Consider the following 19352-nt stretch of genomic DNA (forward strand, 5'->3'; position numbering starts at 1 on the left):
CCCTACAGTGGCCTCCCTGTCTTCCCAGCATGTGATGTCATGAGCATGAATGTCCTGCCAAACATTTAAGATGTGGCAGTTCACATTGTGTACATTGTATAGAGAAACACTGACATGCAGATTTGAAATTAAAAAAAAAAAAGAGAGAGAGACCCACAAGACAAGATACAACCAAACTTTGTTCTATTGTTATCCCTAACCACCAGTTCAGCACAAATATGTAACTTGTATTGTTAAAGTACACAATCTACTCTCTCTCTCTCTTTTTTTTTTTTGTTGTTGTAACTAGCATCTGTATATGCAGAGATTTCTTGAAACATTCTTTCTCTAATTTGGTTTCTATCAAATTCTTGGAAAGTGTGAGCAGAACTGGTTTATTTCCAACTGAAGACCCTCTGCATGTGGTCCCTTTCAGAATGGACCAAGGAGTTGGAGGGAAGCTGGGTATAACAAAGTCATCTTGCCTCTGAGGACAATCTAAAAGGGATGAGGGAGGGGATCAGCTGCAGTACCAAAAGACATGAGAATGGGGCTCTTGCCTTCACTCTCTCAAAGTGTGGCCTGGGCTCACCTCTTCAGAATCACTGGGGATGCACAATAGAAGTGCAGGTTCTTGGGTACCAACCCACATCTACTGAGCTGGTGTCTGAAGTGAATCTGAAATTTACCTGACTTTCTGTAGTGACTGTTACCTTGGAGAACAGAGGCTTTAGAGTTAGACTTGAATCCTATTTTAGTTCTGTATAAGGGCAATCTGACCTTGACAAATAACCTAAACTCTCTACACCTCCTTTTCCTTATCTATACAACAGGGACTGTGAGAAGGATTAAGTGTGCAAAGTTCCTGGAACAAACAGGTCTCAAGAGCAGGTCTTCCCTTTTCCCTATTACTCAGGCAGAGCACTTTGGGTCTGCCATTTTACTTGTGACTGGGGGGTCACTGTCTTCCCCTGGGTGGCAAGCTATTGTCACTGTGTCAGGTTCTCACGGAGCTCTGTAACGAGGGCAGCTAAGATCAAGAGTCATCCCTTTAAACATCCCTTAGTTTTGTCACTAAGGCAGAACCTGTTATTCTATAGCTGTGCTGTCCAGTCCAAGAGCCATCAGCCATATGTGGCCACTGAACACTTACAGTGTGGCCAGGACAAATGGAGAGATGCTATAAGTGTAAAATCCACACTGGAGGCCAAAGACTTAATACAAAAAGAAGAGCATAAAAATGTAATTGATTACATATTGAAATGATAATACTTTGAATGCACTGGAATAAAATAGAATATATTAAAAATTAATTTCACTTGTTTACATTTAGCTTTTTAATGTGGCTCCTAGCCTTGTATTCAAGGAGATCCAACCAGTCCATTCTAAGGGAGATCAATCCTGGGTGTTAATTGGAAGGACTGATGCTAAAGCTGAAACTCCAATACTTTGGCCACCTCATGTGACAAGTTGACTCACTGGAAAAGACTCTGCTGCTGGGAAAGGTTGGGGTGGGAGGAGAAGGGGACGACAGAGAATGAGATGGCTGGATGGCATCACCGACTCTGTGGACGTGAGTTTGAGTGAACTCCGGGAGTTGGTGATGGACAGGGAGGCCTGGTGTGCTGTGATTCATGGGGTCGCGGAGAGTCGACACGACTAAGCGACTGAACTGAACTGAACTGAGGACATTTTAAATTATATATGTGGCTCAGGTTATATTTCTACTAGACAGAGCTGTTCAGGGGGAACAGCAACCCTCCCCTCCTCCCAACACTGGAGTTATGACCTACAAAACGGGAGTCCCTAATGAGGCAATGATCATCCAGGAGATATTGGGGGTGTCTCTTCTCCTGCTGCAGGGGAAAGTGGGGCTCCTGCAGCACACCCCCTCATGTGAGAAAGCACGCAGCAGCCTCAGGGAACGAGGTGTGTGAGTGAGCACATCCATAAGAGGACACTTCTGATTCTATGAGGAGACGAAGGGGCATGAGACCTACAGTCTTCCTTGTCCACTCCCCCTGAGGCCCGCGTGCTCCATTCATGCTCACAGTCACTACACTCTGGCAAGTTTTCATGAGGTAGAGAGGGTCCTGCAATAGAATCACACAACTTGCATCCTTACAAAGCTGTCACAACTGAGCAAATATTTTGGTCAACATGAAGATTATCTTTTCTCCACAAGTTAATTTAGAAATACTTTCCACTAGGTTATAATCGCCTAATGTACACAAATCTCTACAAAAATGATTAGTCCAAGTGGATATTTCCAAAGAGGAAATGTTTGCCAACCATTATGCTATCAGCTAATGAAATTAGTATTTTTGGAAAAATACTACCAAAGTAGATTATAATCTGTTTTTTCTAACGGCAGACTCATAACTTGACAGACTTTTCGGAATAGAAAACAAACAAAAATCAATTCGCTATATCCATTTTTGTTCAAAATTTATAAACATCTATATGCATATGTTCAAACAAAATGCACTTAGATATTATTACCTGAAGATCTAATAAAAAGGAGATTGTTTTATAGTTCCCTTTATACTGAGCCAATTCTTTTACTATGCCTAGAATAGATAAAGGAGTTTGTATGATACTTGGCACTTGGTATCTGATGGTTGCCTATTTATATGACTTAAAGAAGCCATAATGTCCCTCCTTAAGAAACCTAGAGAGCATCTAGGTTCCCCTTATGACCACATGTAACCATCACAATACAGTGAATAAAATATCTTTTCAATTATTCAGCGTAGGGCAGAAAGACTTACTCTTGAATCCCTGACCAGATTCCCTGTAAATTACTAGTAGAGATCAACGAAAAAGTTTAAATTGATGGATGATACCTCTGGACACAACAGAATATTACAGGCCAGTTTTGCAGACAGTCTGTTATTTTATTGCACAGATTTCATTTAAAGAACAAAATGCACCATCAATGTTTGGAGAGTTTAGGGTCTTGGATACTGGTACACCATCAATATTTGCACCCGTAAAGCCAAATTCAACAGTACAATTTATGTTAAACAATATCACTTCAAGACAGCTAACAGAATGAAAATAGAAAAGGGAGAAAGATTTTTAAAATATGTTAAATTGAAGCATATGAAAGTGTAGGATTAAAAACTATATCCTACAAACCTGGAAATCAAGAATGTTTTGTGGCATGTCAGTTAGTTATACTCACTTGTACTGCTATTTACGGTATAATTAAAGTCTGTTTGGTTCATTTCCTTCATACTGATGCACTGAGAATTTCAGGAAAACCATGGTTATAAAAATGAGCAACCTTAAAAAGTATGTACAGATAAATGTAAAATCACAAACTAAAAAATATCCCCACCCCTTGCCCTCACCTTACAAAAGGGAAACTTCCCTATGGAGGGCAAGGTCCACAATGCCCTTCCCTACCCCACCCCACATTCCCAATTCTATCTTTTTCTATTGGTTATAACTAAGTGACCTTGGAGCTGAGAGGAGGGAGGGAACAGAGAGGCATCTCTATGAGGCTCCCATTGTCATCTGTAACAGTTTGAAAGTGTCTTTTATTTCTCTCCCTACACCCAACTCGGCAATGTTTGCAAGATATTTGAAATTTAAAGAGAGAGGAAAATTTTTTTCATATATATATGTGTGTGTGTATATATATACATATATATATGTATGACAAAAGAATGCCCAAGAAAAGAGCTAGTAGTGGGCAAAACCATGGAAAAAAATGTGTGGCATTATCTGAGCTAAACATTTCTTTTAAGGCAACAGAAGGAGAAGGAGATGTTAAGACTACAGAATGCCAGACAGGATGCTCTTCTAGAACTTTGGCTTTGGAGCCTGGCAGAGGAGTGGTCTTCCCACCCCCTCACAGTGGCAAGGGAACCTAGGGCCACGGGCCCGGCATCTACAGCACCTCGGTGGGCAGGCTGGCAGCTCTCCTATACGTGGGCACTCTTGGCGTGAGTAGGGGAACTGGAGCCTGAAGAGTAGTAGAAACGATTTTCCCCGAACGCCTGGGCATCTCCGGCGCAGCAGACGATGACACAGCCCCCCACGAGGCACAGCACGGCACCAATCCAGCCCGCGTACAGGGAGTAGCCAAAGCTCACGATGGTGGTCTCACGGTGGGCGCACACGGGAAACCAGATGGTGGCGACCATGGCGCAGAGAGCTGGGGAGACAAGGAGAGCACTGTGACAGAGAAGCCCCAACACACACCGCAAGACCAGGCTCCCCTTCAGTCCACATGCTCACCCCGCCGGCTTCCAACCAACTCCAGAACTCAGTCCACTCAGCTCTGCTCCCTGTAGGTCCCAATCTGAACCTAAAGGCTGACATCTATTGAATAAACAGATCGAAATCATGTGCCAGACTGCTAGGTCCTTATTTTTTCAACCGGTGGCAGAGACAAAAGAGGGCTGCTCAGGCTAAGTCGCTTCATTCGTGTTCAACTCTGTGAGACCCTGTGGCCTGTAGCCTGCCAGGCTCCTGTCCATGGAGTCCTCCAGGTAAGAATACTGGAGTGGGTTGCCATGCCCTTCTCCAGAGGATCTTCCCCAGAAACAAAAAAAATGTCCAACGTAAAAACCTAGAAATAAATCTTTTAAATCCAAAAAATATGCATCTGTATTTATTTATATATCTTGACTTTATATACTTATAATTCTATTCTCACACTTACTTAATTGTATTGTAATTATCTCTTTACAACTCTGTTTCCCATTCCAAGTTCTGAGATCCTTGAAAGCAGGACCCATATCTTATGTTTGTAAAGTCAGTGTTTAGCTCAGAACAGAGTACAGAGTATGTGCTCCATGTATACCAGGTGAATGACTAGATGACCTGAGCTATTCAGAAATGAGAAACAAGATGGTGCCCACTTCAATGTCCACTCATTTTTTTCTATTTGGTTAATTCACAGTACAAAGACCTGAAGAAGCTATGCAAATTCTCTTGCTGTAGAGAATACTGCCAGGCATCAGTGGAGTATCAGCTAGGAGTCTGAGTTTGTATTGTGCTGCTCACAGTCACAAAACCTCCACATACACACACACGAACAGTTCCCAGAGTAAAAGAAATTACCCATTCAAGGACTGTGACCCATCACAACAAATGTCATCATCATAAGAAATAGCCTCTCCATCAGTTAGTTTTTCCCCTCCTCCTAAGCAAAGTAACAAAACAGGACAGGCAGGAGCCTATAAAGATTTTTTTGAAGGTTTTAAACCTCTACACAATCACTGTCAAATAGGGTAGCTAACAAGCTACATGGGCTATTGAACATTTCTTATGAGGCTAGTGAGATTGAAAACCAAATTCTGAGTTTTCATTAAATTTAAGTGAACACGTAGCTAGTGGCTAATGTTACTAAGCAACAAAGCTCTAGAAAGTAACTTTATTCTTACTTTGGTATCATCTGATTTTTCACAACTACAACTAGACAGAAATTTTAGGTAAAGCTTTGAGTTGGGGGACTTCCCTGGTGGTCCAGTGGTTAAGAATCCACCCCTCAAGGCAAAGAACTCAAGTTTGATCCCTGGTTGGGGAACTAAGCCCTCACATGTTGCTGGGGAACTAAGGCCTGCCCGGCACAATTAGAGAGAAGCCCACCTGCCCGCTGCAACTAAGACCTGAGGAAGCCAAATAAAGAACAAACATTAAAATAAATATTTTCTAAAAAACTTTAAGTTGGGATGTCACATTAAAATTAACAGACCAAAATAAAAAATGTTTCTAATTGTTAGTCATAAACACTTTGATAAATTCAAGGCAGTCGTAGCAGTTTGCTACCCAGGGAACTCTTGTCACGTCAGTTTAGCACACTTTTTCTGATTTCTTCTCATAGTGAGTAATTTTCTAACTGATCTCTATGCCCATAGAGAAAAAAAGGAATTTTTCTTTAACAGCACTCAAATCTAACAGGCTTATACATTAGATCTAAACTAAAGAAAAGATTTGTCTTACCCATTTGAAAGACCTCTTAAACCATTTCATTGCACTTGTGTAGCTTGTACAATAGGGTTTTGTTGACAACACACTAAGCCCATCCCCACAAGGTATGTATGCTGCTGCTGCTAAGTCACTTCAGTCGTGTCTGACTCTGTGTGACCCCATAGACGGAAGCCCACCAGGCTCCCCCATCCCTGGGATTCTCTAGGCAAGAACACTGGAGTGGGTTGCCATTTCCTTTCACAAGGTATGTATAAATATACATAAATAAATATGTGATTCATGTCCTAAAAATGTATAGATCCTAAGTGGAAGTCAGAGTAAAGAAGTGAATTGGGGGGCTCTGAATTGCTCCAACTGGCTTTCTAACAGCCTAAATTCACTCCATTATTTGTGAACTACTCACATATTTAAGGGTTTATACAGATTATCTAAGATGCTAAAATCTATCCATATGTTAATAACTTCACTTTACTTAAACAGCAAAGCCCCATCATGCCAGCTTCTGTAATATTTTTATATGAGATTGAGAAGATGTATTTCCTTCCGGGAATAGAGTATACTCAAAAAGACCAGCTGATCTGATTGACCAAACCTTCCCTTTCCAGTACAGGGCTTTAAAGATCTATGATACATTTTTCTTTCTCTTCCTCTGACCACAGATTCCAAATCCAGCACTCTTGGAGAACTGCTTGGCTCTTGTCATAGTTATAATCTAGAGTGTCTGAGCCAGAAAGAATTGCTCTAGAGCTCCAGATTCTCCACATCAAAATATGATCCAGCTACACATGCTTAAATACCAAAAGGGGGCATTTGTTCTGAGATAGGCAAAAACAGCAATCTAGCAAGGGCTTCCAAACACCCATGCTTGATTAGAGGGAAAAGCTGAATTCCATAGGGGAAAAAAAGGATTTGATTTCCAGTTGATGTGGCTCAATCCAATTGATCTTTCCTATAAACAATTAACTGGATTCAAAACAGGTTATGGTTCAAATAAAGTTTTATATTTTCCAATTATTTACACACGGCACACACACAGAGAGAGACACGGGCATTCTTCACATTTCATTTTAATCTCACTTAACTTCCAGGTTTGGTTTAGATTTTACAGAGTAAGATTTAAATATTGCCTCTAATTTCGCTGAATTCTTCCTCTTTTACCAAGCAAAGTAATAAAACTAGGTTATTTTCATATAGGGAAATAATCAAGCTCAACATACCAAAAGTAACCATCAGTCTTGATTTTGAGTGTTAGATTTTGTTAGACTTGATTCCTATATAGTTCACTAGGAAAGGGAAAAATCAGAAAAATGTCTGAAGATTTAAATATGAACTTAGAGGACTGGGTGAGTGAGTGCGTGGATGGGCGGACAAATGGATAGACAAAAGGTAGATCCATTTCTAGTCTATTCTCCACTTCATTCACACCAAAATTGACTTCTAAAATTATGAAACTTTAATGTAACTTTAACACACTCAAAGCTACAAACTCATGATTTACCTCATTAGAGATTTCCTTCTTTTACAATCCATGCAAAAAAAGGCAAATGAGCACCAGCAGACCCTTTATTTCCTCATAGATAATTGAACTCTGGGTGGAATTCCTGTGGCTCTCCGAGACCAACCACATCAAAAACCACTAGAAGATGACAGACCACCACACAACATGAAGGGAATGAGAGGTTCACTGGGGAGAGTGACCTCCAGTTGAACTCACGATGAAGAATGCTTAAAAACTAAAAAAGGGAGAGTTTACTCAATTTGAGCATGGCTTGAAGGGAAAGAATATGTTTTAATCAATAAAGTTAAAAATGCAATTCATCTCATACTCAACTAAAAGATGTGAAATGTTAATAGAACTGGCAGTAATTTTTGGCTTTCTTAAAGACATAGAAGGCCTGCTAGACTTATTTCTACTTGCAGACACATACACACACATGCGCACGCATGCAAATTTGTAATGATTCTCTCCATATTTGAGGAAAATACAATGTTTTTCTTAAAAACCCACAGTTACCTATAAAGTAAAAAAGATGGAAGGGAATTTTCATTTATTTTTATGTCATCAGAATTTAAGTCTCTAAAAACAAGACAGGGGAATTTTAACACTCAGATTTTTCTGTTTCTCCCCTTCTACCTTCAGAAGATGCAATAGTTAATCGCACAAGAGGAAAAAAATTCTGCCACTTGCAGGGGAGTAGAAAGGGAAAATCAGAGATATCGTTATCTTAAAAATCAAAAGAAGGAGAAGGGGAGAAAAAAGCTTCACTTTGTAGATAGAGATTCATCTGGACTCGGTCCTCTCACAAGCAAAATTCCTTGCTCTTCATAAAAGAAAATAGTTTGTCTCTTTTGATAAATTTCAAATCATTTAATATAATCAATTCTTTAGTTGATAGAAAATAGCCTTATTAAAAGTTATCAATGATCTTGATGTAGCCAAACACAGAAAATATTTGGGAAAGTAGTTTTAGAGCAATGAAATGTTAAGTGCAGTTTTTCATCTCTTTAGGGTTAGACAACACATATATATGGAGTTAAATAAATATGATGAAATTAAATAAAACTGGCACAGGTGTTTAGCTTTGGAGGTAACAACCTAGAAAGAGAAGGGCAGATAGAGAAGCCTAGAAACACAAAAGAGCAGCAGATCCTTACATTTCTTCCTTCCTCCAATGAACACCTGTTTTCAGACTTTGTCACTTTCTATACTAAGCACTGAAAATACTTTTAAAAGCATCATTTCTAGATCAAACTAATATTTTTCATTAAACTCACTAAAATTACCCTGAGTTTCATTAGTAATACTGGGGGAAAAAAATCTTTCTTTATCTGATAACTGAGATTTGCTTCCCCAAAAAAAATGTCCGAAGACTGGGAGAGAAGTAGAAGTACAGAGACACAGCAAGTTGACTGTGAGTTGATCATTATTGGGAATGAGTTTGGGTTCATGGAGTTCATGATACTAGTCTACTTTTGTGTATGTTTGAAATGTTTCACAATAAAAACTTTTTAAAAATCCCCCTCCATGTAACATTTTAGGAGGCATTGAACACAGTCTTCTACAATTGATACTATTATATCGTACGATCTAACTGGCTATTCACATCAGCTTGTCACAAAAAAGCCAGTAACTCAAGGCAATAAGTAATGAGATTTCTAAGGAGCTATTGGTTGAAGTCATGTGTACTTTGTTGTTTCTTTATAATTTGAAACCAGAAAAAGTTTGGTTCTACTTTCTTCACTTGCCATTCTCTAAATTTTGATTAAAGAAAAGGGTGGTGGGACAACACAACGACTTTTACGAATATCTAATATTTACAACAATCATCAAGTCAATGGAATATTTGAGTATATTATTTTCCTAGCCTGTTTTCAACACTTTCCCCTTTATTTCTACTCCACAAATCATTATCTCTTTTTTTCCTGCACCCTTTAAAAAAAAAAAGCTTCAAGGTTACTAGTAAAAAAATTTTTTTTAATCAGAAAGTTCCAAGTTAAAAACTTTTTTCAATACAAATAGGATTCCTGGGGCCATTTCTTTTAAAAGGAGAAGACAAAGAATTTCACTTAGGAATTCCACTTTCCTTTCCTTCCTTTCCCTACCCTGTCTCCCCAAGAAACACCAAAATCAAGTACTTTCTAACTTATAGCAAGGTGCAAATTAGTCTGAATCAGAGAACTAAGCTTGAGCATTTTCAGTTGTATAGCTTCCTGTGACTTTTTATAATGGAATAAGCCAAAAAGTCAAACCATTAATCCCTATATTCTGGTTTCCACAAAGCAAGCAAAGGCAGTATTTCCATTAGACCAGGATGTGACCTGGTGTCATCTCTCCTTACCAGTTCCACGTGTGGACATGACCCTGCAGAAATTAGACATGATGGAAGGAATACCCAGTTGCCTTCTAGGCAGCTCCTTTCTAGGTTACCTCTCTATTCCTCTAAGCAACAACAGCTACAAAATAGCAACCATTTGTTGAGCACTTAGTATGTGCCCAATGAGAAACAACTTGGATATCTCATGTCACTATTATTACCAACCTCAGAAGTAGGCAGTGTTGTCCCCATTTTATATAAAGTCCCCGTTCACAGAGCTAGAAAGTGGCAGGTCTGAGATTTAGTACAGTTGGTCTGACTCCACACGATAAGATGAAGCATCTCAAGGCATAGGTATCACCTGCTTCGGCAGGGGCTCTTGAAAAGCCACAGATTAGAATGATATACATCCTGAATCTGAGGAGCCTGATGCTCCCTGAACTATTCATCTGGCTTAAGAAGTCGGCAGCATCAGGCTCCCATTCCTTCCCTCAAAGCAGGAACCAAATTCTCACACCACTGAACTCAGTCTCCTGAGAAGATAAGCTGGTGTATCAGAGACATAATTTTTTTAAGCTTTCAGAAAAATTAAGGTTTCCAGAGTCAGGAAGAATGGATTTTAATTAATAGTGCTTACAGTTTTCATCCCAAGATTAGCTTCGACTCTGTCCCATTTCCCAGGTCAACACACCCCAGTGTGTTTGGTCAGGAACCACACCTCACCTGGACCACTGTCAGTGACCCTGAGGACCCAGCAGGAGCCCAGTGCCGGCTTCTGCTAGAAGAACACCAGAAGCCCTTCCCAGCCACACAAAGGGAGCCTTCACTCTCTCCTGCTCCTCCCACCCACTGCCAGCTGGGGAAAACAAGGCTCTCGGGCTCCCAGCAGAGAAGACAGGGGAGGCCAGCAGGTGTCACACTTGAGACAATGAGCTTTACATTTCCAGAGTGAGCGAGCTTGTTCCAGTCTGAACAACATCCAACCCAAAGGCAAGGGGCGACCCACTGAGAAGTAAATCTGGACAGGAGCAATCGAAGAGGACGCAGGCACCACTGGAGATGCAAGGAACAGTGCCCTTGTTCCATCATAACAGTGATGGGTCAGAAGGGGCAGCCTCCCTGTGGGGTGGGGTGTCCAATCACTCAATGCCCCCTCCATTGGCTCCCTCCAGGCTGCAAACAGGGACTGAGGAGCTCCCACCCCTACCTGCCCACCCACCTCACTCTCCTAAGATTCTGTCTATATCCACCAGCCCACTTGAAAAAGATAAACTGTATATAATTTGACTAGGAAGTTTCAGACATCAGGTTACTATTTTTTTTTTAATAGCCATTATATTCAACTAGATAATTCAGTGGTTTTCAGGAGAGTTTTAAATACCAACTTGTCTGTATGACTTTGCTTTTTGTCTTAATTTCCTACAAGATTTGGGTTCTGGATATTTTCATGTATTCTCTTTTAATGTGACTCTCATACGGATGACCAGGGTTTCTAAAGATGAACACTCAACACAGTAGACCCATTCTTTGGCTTTGGCATCCTCAGAGTCAAAGAGAGAGCCTGCTGGGGCTTCTGTAACACTGTGAGGAAAGTTACAAATAACCGCAAACGTCCAGGATGAGAAGGGTTTCACCTGGATTCCGCAAAACAGCTTACTTGCAGAACTTTGGTCTACGTACTGGAAAGGGAGTTCGGATACAAAGATCTGACCACCAAAAAGCCTCACAAGGAAGGACCCATGAGTTGGATGAAACACGTGATGCTGACCACCATGTGTTCCTCATGGCACTCCCTCAGAAATTCTTTGTGGCTGGAACCAAAAGGTCCATGCCCAGATTCCTCTCCCACAATTATAGAGATTTTCTGGTCTTTTTACTTCTATTTACACATATACAGACAAGCCCCTCCTCTGAATTCTCCATAGCTTCACAAGTCTCCAAACACCTTTCAATCAAGGGAAATGGCACCCCTATGTCTTATGTCCCCCTCCCCTCACTGGTGACACCGTGGGTGACCATCACTAAATGGCATTGACTCACACAGAACCCTGACTCCCTACCTTGCCCCCTCAGACACCCAGTCTGATTCCTGTTTGGGGATGGAAATTTCCTGTCCCAGGGGAACTTAATTTATATCTAACTCATATCCAGACCAATGTCTCTTCACTGATATCTCAGTGCATTTTGCAACAAGAGCTGCCATTCTTAAAATGCCTATCTTCTATTAAGATTTAGAATGGGGGATATAGCTTTCAAAACACCAAGAGATGAAATCACTGATGAGAGCAGAGCTATAAGGACCCTCCCTAGGTTGGTAAACCAAGCCCCCAGTGCGCAGGTGTAATCAGGAACACTGAACAAGCACATGTCATGTCCTTGGTCTGGGCTGTCCCTCTCCCCAATCCATGACCTGACCATCTTCTCTCCAACTTTCAAAAGTCATTGCTGGGATCCTCTGCTCTGGGAAACTCCTCCAATCTGAATTAGATACCTTGCTCTAGGTATGCACAGCCTGTGTACCTTTTCCAGGTAAGTATGTCCCACGCTTTATCAAGATATCCAAGAACACTCAAGGCAGAGGATGCCTTCTGTTTGCCAATATGCCCAGTGCCTACCATGGTGCCTGGCCCTCAGCAGGTGCTCAGTGAAATGAGTACAGAATAAAAGATGGGGTGATTCATCACCTAGTGATCTGCTACCCTTGACATCTTACTTTTCTCTTGCCCTTCTCTTCCTCTGGTCTTTCTTTATATGTTAAGTTCTCAATCTTGGTTGCACTTAAGAGCCACCTGGGAAGCTTTCAAAAAAATATCTTTGCCTGGTTGGTTGTCCAGAAATTCTGAGTCAATGGACCTGCAGTGGGACCTGGGCACAGGTGTTTCCAAAAACAGACTCCATGGTGAAGCCTAAGTGGAGGGCCACCCTATAACTCTCTTCTGTCCTCTGGTCTCTCTCTTACATATTCTCTCAAAATCCTTTTTGTTTGTTTTTTCTTATTTTTATGTTCAGTGACTCCCACAGACATTATTTGTCCCTCTGCCTCAACCACCAGGAAACATAAAGGAATACATACACACAGTGAGGGGCTTTTCCCCAGTGGATTCACATGTTTTCCTGGCCACATCTCTTGAGCAGCAAGACCTGAGATTCTTCAGGTCCGCTCAGAGTTGGGGTGCTCTACAGAAAGCTGTCTTACCCAGAAGAATGAGCATGACACCAGCCAGCTGGGCCCGCCTGTACTTGGCCACGCCAGGCTCATGGCCCATTCGGATGCATGGGAGAACTGTGAGCAGCAGGAGAATAGCCGGCAGACCCAGGACAGAGGCAGCGATCATCAGGGCTCGACAGGCCTGCACATAGCCTGGAAACAAGAAAACAGACAGGGTGGGTTAGGCCACAGGTCCCCTTGGATCCCGAATCCTGCCTCACAGAATTCAGCACCATCTGCCTACCTTCCCTTTGTCCCACTGCAGGACTTAAAATACATTCAAAGCTATCCAAACACAGTGACAAATGAAAGAGAGGCTGGGAGCAGGAGAGACTGAACAAGGATCCCTGGCTTGAGACCACTCATCCAAGCTTCCAAGATGAAGGGGCCAAGAGTCCAATTACACTGTTATATCACCTTGTAAAAGATTCAGATTAAAATCTAAATCTTCCAAGAAGTCTTCTGCTGTTGACGTGCTCTACCTGTGTGACCTCGGCCAAGTGCCTTGACACTTTCCTCATCTAGAGAGTAAAAACAATAATAGTACCTACGTCTTGCCAATGGAATCTAACTAAGATTCAATTTGTAAATTCATGCAGTGCTTAGCACAATCCAAGTACTCCAAAAGGGGTCAGCTATTATTACTGGTATTGCTAATATTACTGTGTCAAGGCAGTACTTTTATCTCCAGGTGTACTAGGTGATTTCGTCCCTTAACCATGTGTTTTTAATTCACACTGTGTATAGTGTGTGGCTCTAACTAGACCAAGCTAAGGCTCAGGGTCATTTTCTTGATTATCTCCTGAGAAGCTGCTATGCTCATGAATCCTGCCCCCAAAGATGGTCAGGTTCCCCTGCAGTGCCCTGGACATACTTCCACAATGGCCCATTATCCATAAAGGAATCTCTCCAACCCCCCAAGGATTCTTGGAGAACACTGTCTTGGCCTTTGTGGAGTGAACACAGTGGTCACAGCAGATGACGCAAACAGACAATTATGAATGATGGAGTTAACAAGTTGAATAATAACGGTGGCGCAAAACCACCTGAACTTTATACTCTCCAATAAAATGCCAGGTAACTACTTTATTAAGAAACAGATTAGAATATGTTCGACATTTATGTAAAAGAAATATGAGAAGATGCTGCGAGAATATGACAGACTTAAATGCACTGTTTCTCACTAAAACACTCCTTCTCTCCAAAAAAGGAGGGGAATGGTACATATGTACTCCTCCTCTTTATTCAGTGGAAAGTAGAGCCAGTGGCCTGGGGGAGGAAGAGTTAATGGCAAAACCAGAAACAAGCCCCAACTTCTGCCTCATGTGCCAGGACCCTGACACCAAACCAGTCTACCTGTACACCAAGACCCAACTGCAAGACCGCCTCTTAGCAAGATGTAGTTTGCCAGAATTCAGAGTCCACACTGACTGACATCACCGGCATGAGTTTGAACAAACTCTGGAAGATGGTGAAGGACAGGGAAGCCTGGCCTGCTGTAGTCCATGGGGTCGCAAAGAGTTGGACACAACTGAGCCACTGAACAAGAGTCCACAAGGGCACGCTCTCAACAATTGCTCACCGCAGTTTCTTCTGAATTAAAGATAATCAATCAAGCATCTGTTGACTTGAAGACCCCCAGAAAGCAGCTACAGGTGGTCCGAGGCAAGACCTCTGACCATGCCCCTGTGGCTGAGAACCAGGGCTGGCAAAACAGAGAGTCAGTCAGCCACCCAGATTCCAAACTTCATGGCTCAGGCAGTCCACAAGCTAGGTTCCAAGGCCACATTTGAGAATCTAAAGAAGGAGACTGAGATCAGCCCCTGTCCCCACCTAGAGTGTGAGAGAGGGGACCCCAGGAAGAATGAGTCCCTCCCTGAAACACACCCCATCTGTGGGATGGTCTGTGTTCTCTGAAAACAAACCACTTGTCACCAAATGCTCAGCAAACTTAACTTCAGGAAAAGGTAGCAGAGGGTAATTACTTGCTTCACTCATTCTAAGAAATACCATGCCCAGCTTTTAATAAAAAAATTAATAAAACTATCATTTATGAAGCCTTTACTACATCTAAGAAGGCTTTTGGATCTCTCATCTCATTTAATCCCCAAAACAATTCTGAAAGATAGAATGAAGAAGACAGCTGGGGTTCATAGATGTTAGTAACTTGTCCCCAGTCACCCAGGTTGTGAGCGCTGGATCCCAGAGTCTGACCCAGATCTACCAACAGAGGCTTTAACTGAAGGCATATCCAGATCTGGGTCCCTGACCTCTGTCATTCTGAAAGTCCAAAATGGAGGGCAGAGCAGGGGAAGATGCAGAAAGGGCAGGACGCTATCCATATCTCTGAGGAATTTAAGATGTGGTAGGAGAACCTGATGCCAGGAAAGATTAAGCGCAGGAGAAGGGAATGACAGAGAATGAGATGGTTGGATGGCATCATTGACTCAACAGACATGAGTTTGAGCAAACTCTGGGAGATGGTGAAGGACAGGGAAGCCAGGCGTGCTGCAGTCCATGGGGTCGCAGTCAGACACAGTTTAGAGCCTGAACAACAAAGTAGAACCTGACTCAACAAACAATGAGCAAAAAAGCACTAAATGTGCACTAACGGGAATAAGAGTCAAGTATCACGGCAACAAGGAGGAAGGCACAGATTCCGACTACAGGGACCTGGAAACAGGAAGCATTGAGGTGAGGCTTGAAGGAGGGCAGAGCCTGGAGGCGGGGCGGGGGGAGGCGGGGCTTCCCTGGTGGCTCAGACCGTAAAGTACCTGCCGGCAATGCAGGGGACTCGGGAGACCCGCGTTCCACCCGGTTGTATCCCCTGGAGAAAATAATGGCTACCCACTCCAGTATTCTTGCCGGGAGAATCACATTGACAGAGGAGCCTGGGAGGCTACGGTCCATGGGGTCGCGAAAAGTCGGACACGACTGAGCGACTTTCAGACACACACACAGAAGCCTCTAGGAGGGAGGGAGCGAAGGGCTCACCCAGGGAAGGCAAAAGCCAAAGGATCTCAGGCTGGTGGCCTGGGGCCCCAGTTACTCCGTTTGTTAAAGAAGCCAGGAAAGGCCTTTAGAGGCGCACCATCCTCAAAGGCTAGCGGCACAGAAGGCAGTGGTGCTTACGCCAGGTCAGGGATAAGCCAAGATTCCGAGCAGAAAACCCACCGGGGCGCCCGAGACCTTGTCAATCACCCAACCGGCTCGAGGTTTAAATCTGAATTGAAACTTGCCCAGAATTTTCACCGGGGCAGCAAGTAAGGATGGGACTCGAGTGGCGTCGGGGAAGGTGGAGACTAAGCAACCTTCCCTCCCCTCCCCACTGTGAGACGCTCCCCGAGAAGAGGGGGCGGCCCGGGGCGGGGCGGTGCGCCTTTTCCTAGGGTGCGTGGGCCCACCAGCGCACCCGCTATTCTCTGTCCGACCCCAGGATGCAGAGACGCGAAGGGGAGTCGCGGCAGGCCCGACCAATATTACTATTACTATTCGAGGGGCAGAGGGTGGGGGGAAAGAGATAGGCCGCGGGGACCGCGGGGACCCTCCGGGCGCAGCTAGGAGGACCTTAACTTGGCAAGGACACCTCGGCCGTCCCAGAAGGACTGGGAAACTCAGCCTGGGCCAGTTCCGATCACAGGAATGCTTTTGTTTCTCTCTTTCCTCCTCGCCCCTGTGGGTAGATTCTTACTGGGAAAGCAGGGCGCCTGGGGGGGGTGGGAAGGGCTGGGGAGTGTTGAAGTACTTCTTATCTATCATGGACGGTGGGAGCAGGCTGCGGTAATTAACATGCACGGAGTTCTAACTGTGTATCTATGTCCCAGTTCATTACCTCCTCAGGGTGACTCGGCCAGTAGTCACTATCATCCCAAATTTCAGATAAGAAAACTGAGACCGAGAGAGGCTAATCTCAGGGCTGCCTAATTCCTCCTCAACAAAGAGGGGCTGAAGGTGTCAAAGGGTGCCCCCCAAATCTTCAAGCGCCCAAATATCTCTGTGAACGCCTCCCAATGCACCCTCCCGCGTCTGCCCAGAGGGAAAGGGCTTATTCAGGAGCAGCCACTTGAGGGGCATGGGGAAGGGTCCTTACCCGGCAGGATGAGGATGTCCACCAGGGGCTTGCAGTGGTACAGCCCCGTGGCCATGACGCAGTCGGCCCACAGCCCCTTGGAGCCCAGCTCGTCCAGCTTGCGGCAGGTGGGGATGGTGTAGCCGCATGTCACCACCCAGTCATTGGTAGACGTGGTGACGATGATGCCGATCCATCCCACGAAGCTCGTGACGAAGCCCACTACCTGCAGGCAGGTAGCCACCATCATGGCCAGCCTGGAGTCCCCGCGCCTCGCCCCTTACTAGCTGTGCCCGCGCCTGGGCTGGACGGCGTCTGCCCCTCTCCCGCGCTCTCGAGCCGCTGGCCGGCGACAGCGCGATGCGGGACGCTGGAGGTGGCGGGAGGCCAGGAGACGCTACGAGCCCAGCTGCGCGACGGGCACACGGCGGGGACAGCAGAGCGGCTGGGCAGCGCGCCCCCGCCCCCCTCTATAAACCCCGCAGACCAGGCCGGCGAGCTCCAATCCGCGACGGCTCCCTGTCCGCTGGCCAATTGCAGGGCGGGGTCCGGAGTGGGATGTGGAGGGAAGAGGGAGGGGGGGGCCGCGGGCAGGCTCGCACGGTTAGTGTTGGAAATAGCAAAGTTTGGAAATAAAATAATTCGAACAACGTCCCAGTGATGGAGAGCGACAAGAGGGCCCGCGTAGGGCGTGAGTTCTATTTTGCTGAGAATTGTTTCCCTTCTAGCTGCCCTCTCTCATCTCTATCTCTGGGTCTCCGCTTCGCTCCATCCCTCCTGAGCTTCTCCCTACTCCTTTTCCCCAGCTGAGAGCAGGGACCCTGGGACTCCAGGGGGAGCCCAGTACAGTTCCTCCTTGGCCCATGATGGTAACTGATGAGCTGAGAATTGCCCTAAAGGACAGACGCGAAGCATTCAGCATATCCTAGTTACTGCAGAAAGAAAATGAACCTTTGCCCGTGGTTAAAAATCATCAAAGGTGGCCATGGCCATTGACATGACAACACCACCATTGTTGCTGTCTTTAGCCACTCACATTTGTGCAGCTGTGTCATGTACTATGTGTTTGTATTTGTGCTGTGCTTAGTTGCTCAGTCCTCCTTGGACCGTAGCCCACCTGGCTCCTCTGTCCATGGGGATTCTCCAGGCAAGAATACTGAAGTGGTTGCCATGCCCTCTTTCAGGGGATCTTCCCAACCCAGGGATGGAACCCAGGGATCAAACCCAGGTCTCCCGCATTGCAGGCAGATTCTTGACCATCTGAGCCACCAGGAAAGCCTGATGCATGTGTTCACGCTTCTGTATTTATCTCATTTAAACGGTTGCTACCTTTGTTTAAACGTAGGAACAATTTGTCGTGTGTCCTAGGAACAATTGTTTATACATGGTACTCATGAAGAGACAGCATGAGAGAGGTTAAGTTGCCCGAGTACAATAGCAAGGAAGGGATAGATTCCACCCTCCCATCTCACCCCTCCTCACTGACCATTCCTGGGAACCTGTCCTAATTGTCACTTTCTGAAAATTCCTATAGGACTCAAGGGTCTCATTTGTTACCTTAAAAGCTAGGCTGACAGTGCCTTCTCAATGTAAATAAGTTAATACCTGTTCTCCACTGAGAACACTACCTAGCCTAGAGTGAGTGCTCTGCAAGTGTAAGCTATCGTCATCATCTTAATCATTATCACCATCACCTTCATCACCACCACCACCTTCACATTCATCACCATCATCACCATCGCCTTCATCACCACCACCATCACCATCGCCTTCACCACCACCACCACCATCATCACCATCGCCTTCATCACCACCACCACCATCACCATCACATTCACCACCACCACCACCACCATCGCCTTCATCACCACCACCACCATCATCACCACCACCACCATCACCATCGCCTTCATCACCACCACCACCATCATCACCACCACCACCACCACCATCGCCTTCATCACCACCACCACCATCATCACCACCACCACCACCACCATCGCCTTCATCACCACCACCACCATCATCACCATCGCCTTCATCACCACCACCATCGCCTTCATCACCACCACCACCATCATCACCACCACCACCATCACCATCGCCTTCATCACCACCACCACCATCATCACCACCACCACCACCACCATCGCCTTCATCACCACCACCACCATCATCACCACCACCACCACCACCATCGCCTTCATCACCACCACCACCATCATCACCACCACCACCACCACCATCGCCTTCATCACCACCACCACCATCATCACCATCGCCTTCATCACCACCACCACCATCACCATCATCTTCATCACCACCACCACCATCA

The 19352-nt window shown here is 44.7% G+C and overlaps 1 protein-coding gene across 1 annotated transcript; it reads right to left on the reverse strand.

The window, feature by feature from the left end:
* Positions 1–2867: 2867 nt before the first annotated feature.
* On the reverse strand, positions 2868–17556 carry CLDN11 (claudin 11). The gene is made up of 3 exons (XM_088842814.1): positions 17039–17556; positions 12937–13101; positions 2868–4144 (listed from the first exon to the last, which is right to left on the reverse strand). Exons 1-3 carry the CDS (start codon positions 17265–17267, stop codon positions 3912–3914), a joined length of 627 nt encoding a protein of 208 aa, XP_088698940.1. The 5' UTR covers positions 17268–17556; the 3' UTR covers positions 2868–3911.
* Positions 17557–19352: the final 1796 nt, after the last annotated feature.

The sequence above is a fragment of the Moschus berezovskii genome, chromosome 1 (genome assembly GCF_049115385.1).
Source record: "Moschus berezovskii isolate FMDL1 chromosome 1, NW_MosBer_1.0, whole genome shotgun sequence".
Taxonomy (NCBI): domain Eukaryota; kingdom Metazoa; phylum Chordata; class Mammalia; order Artiodactyla; family Moschidae; genus Moschus; species Moschus berezovskii.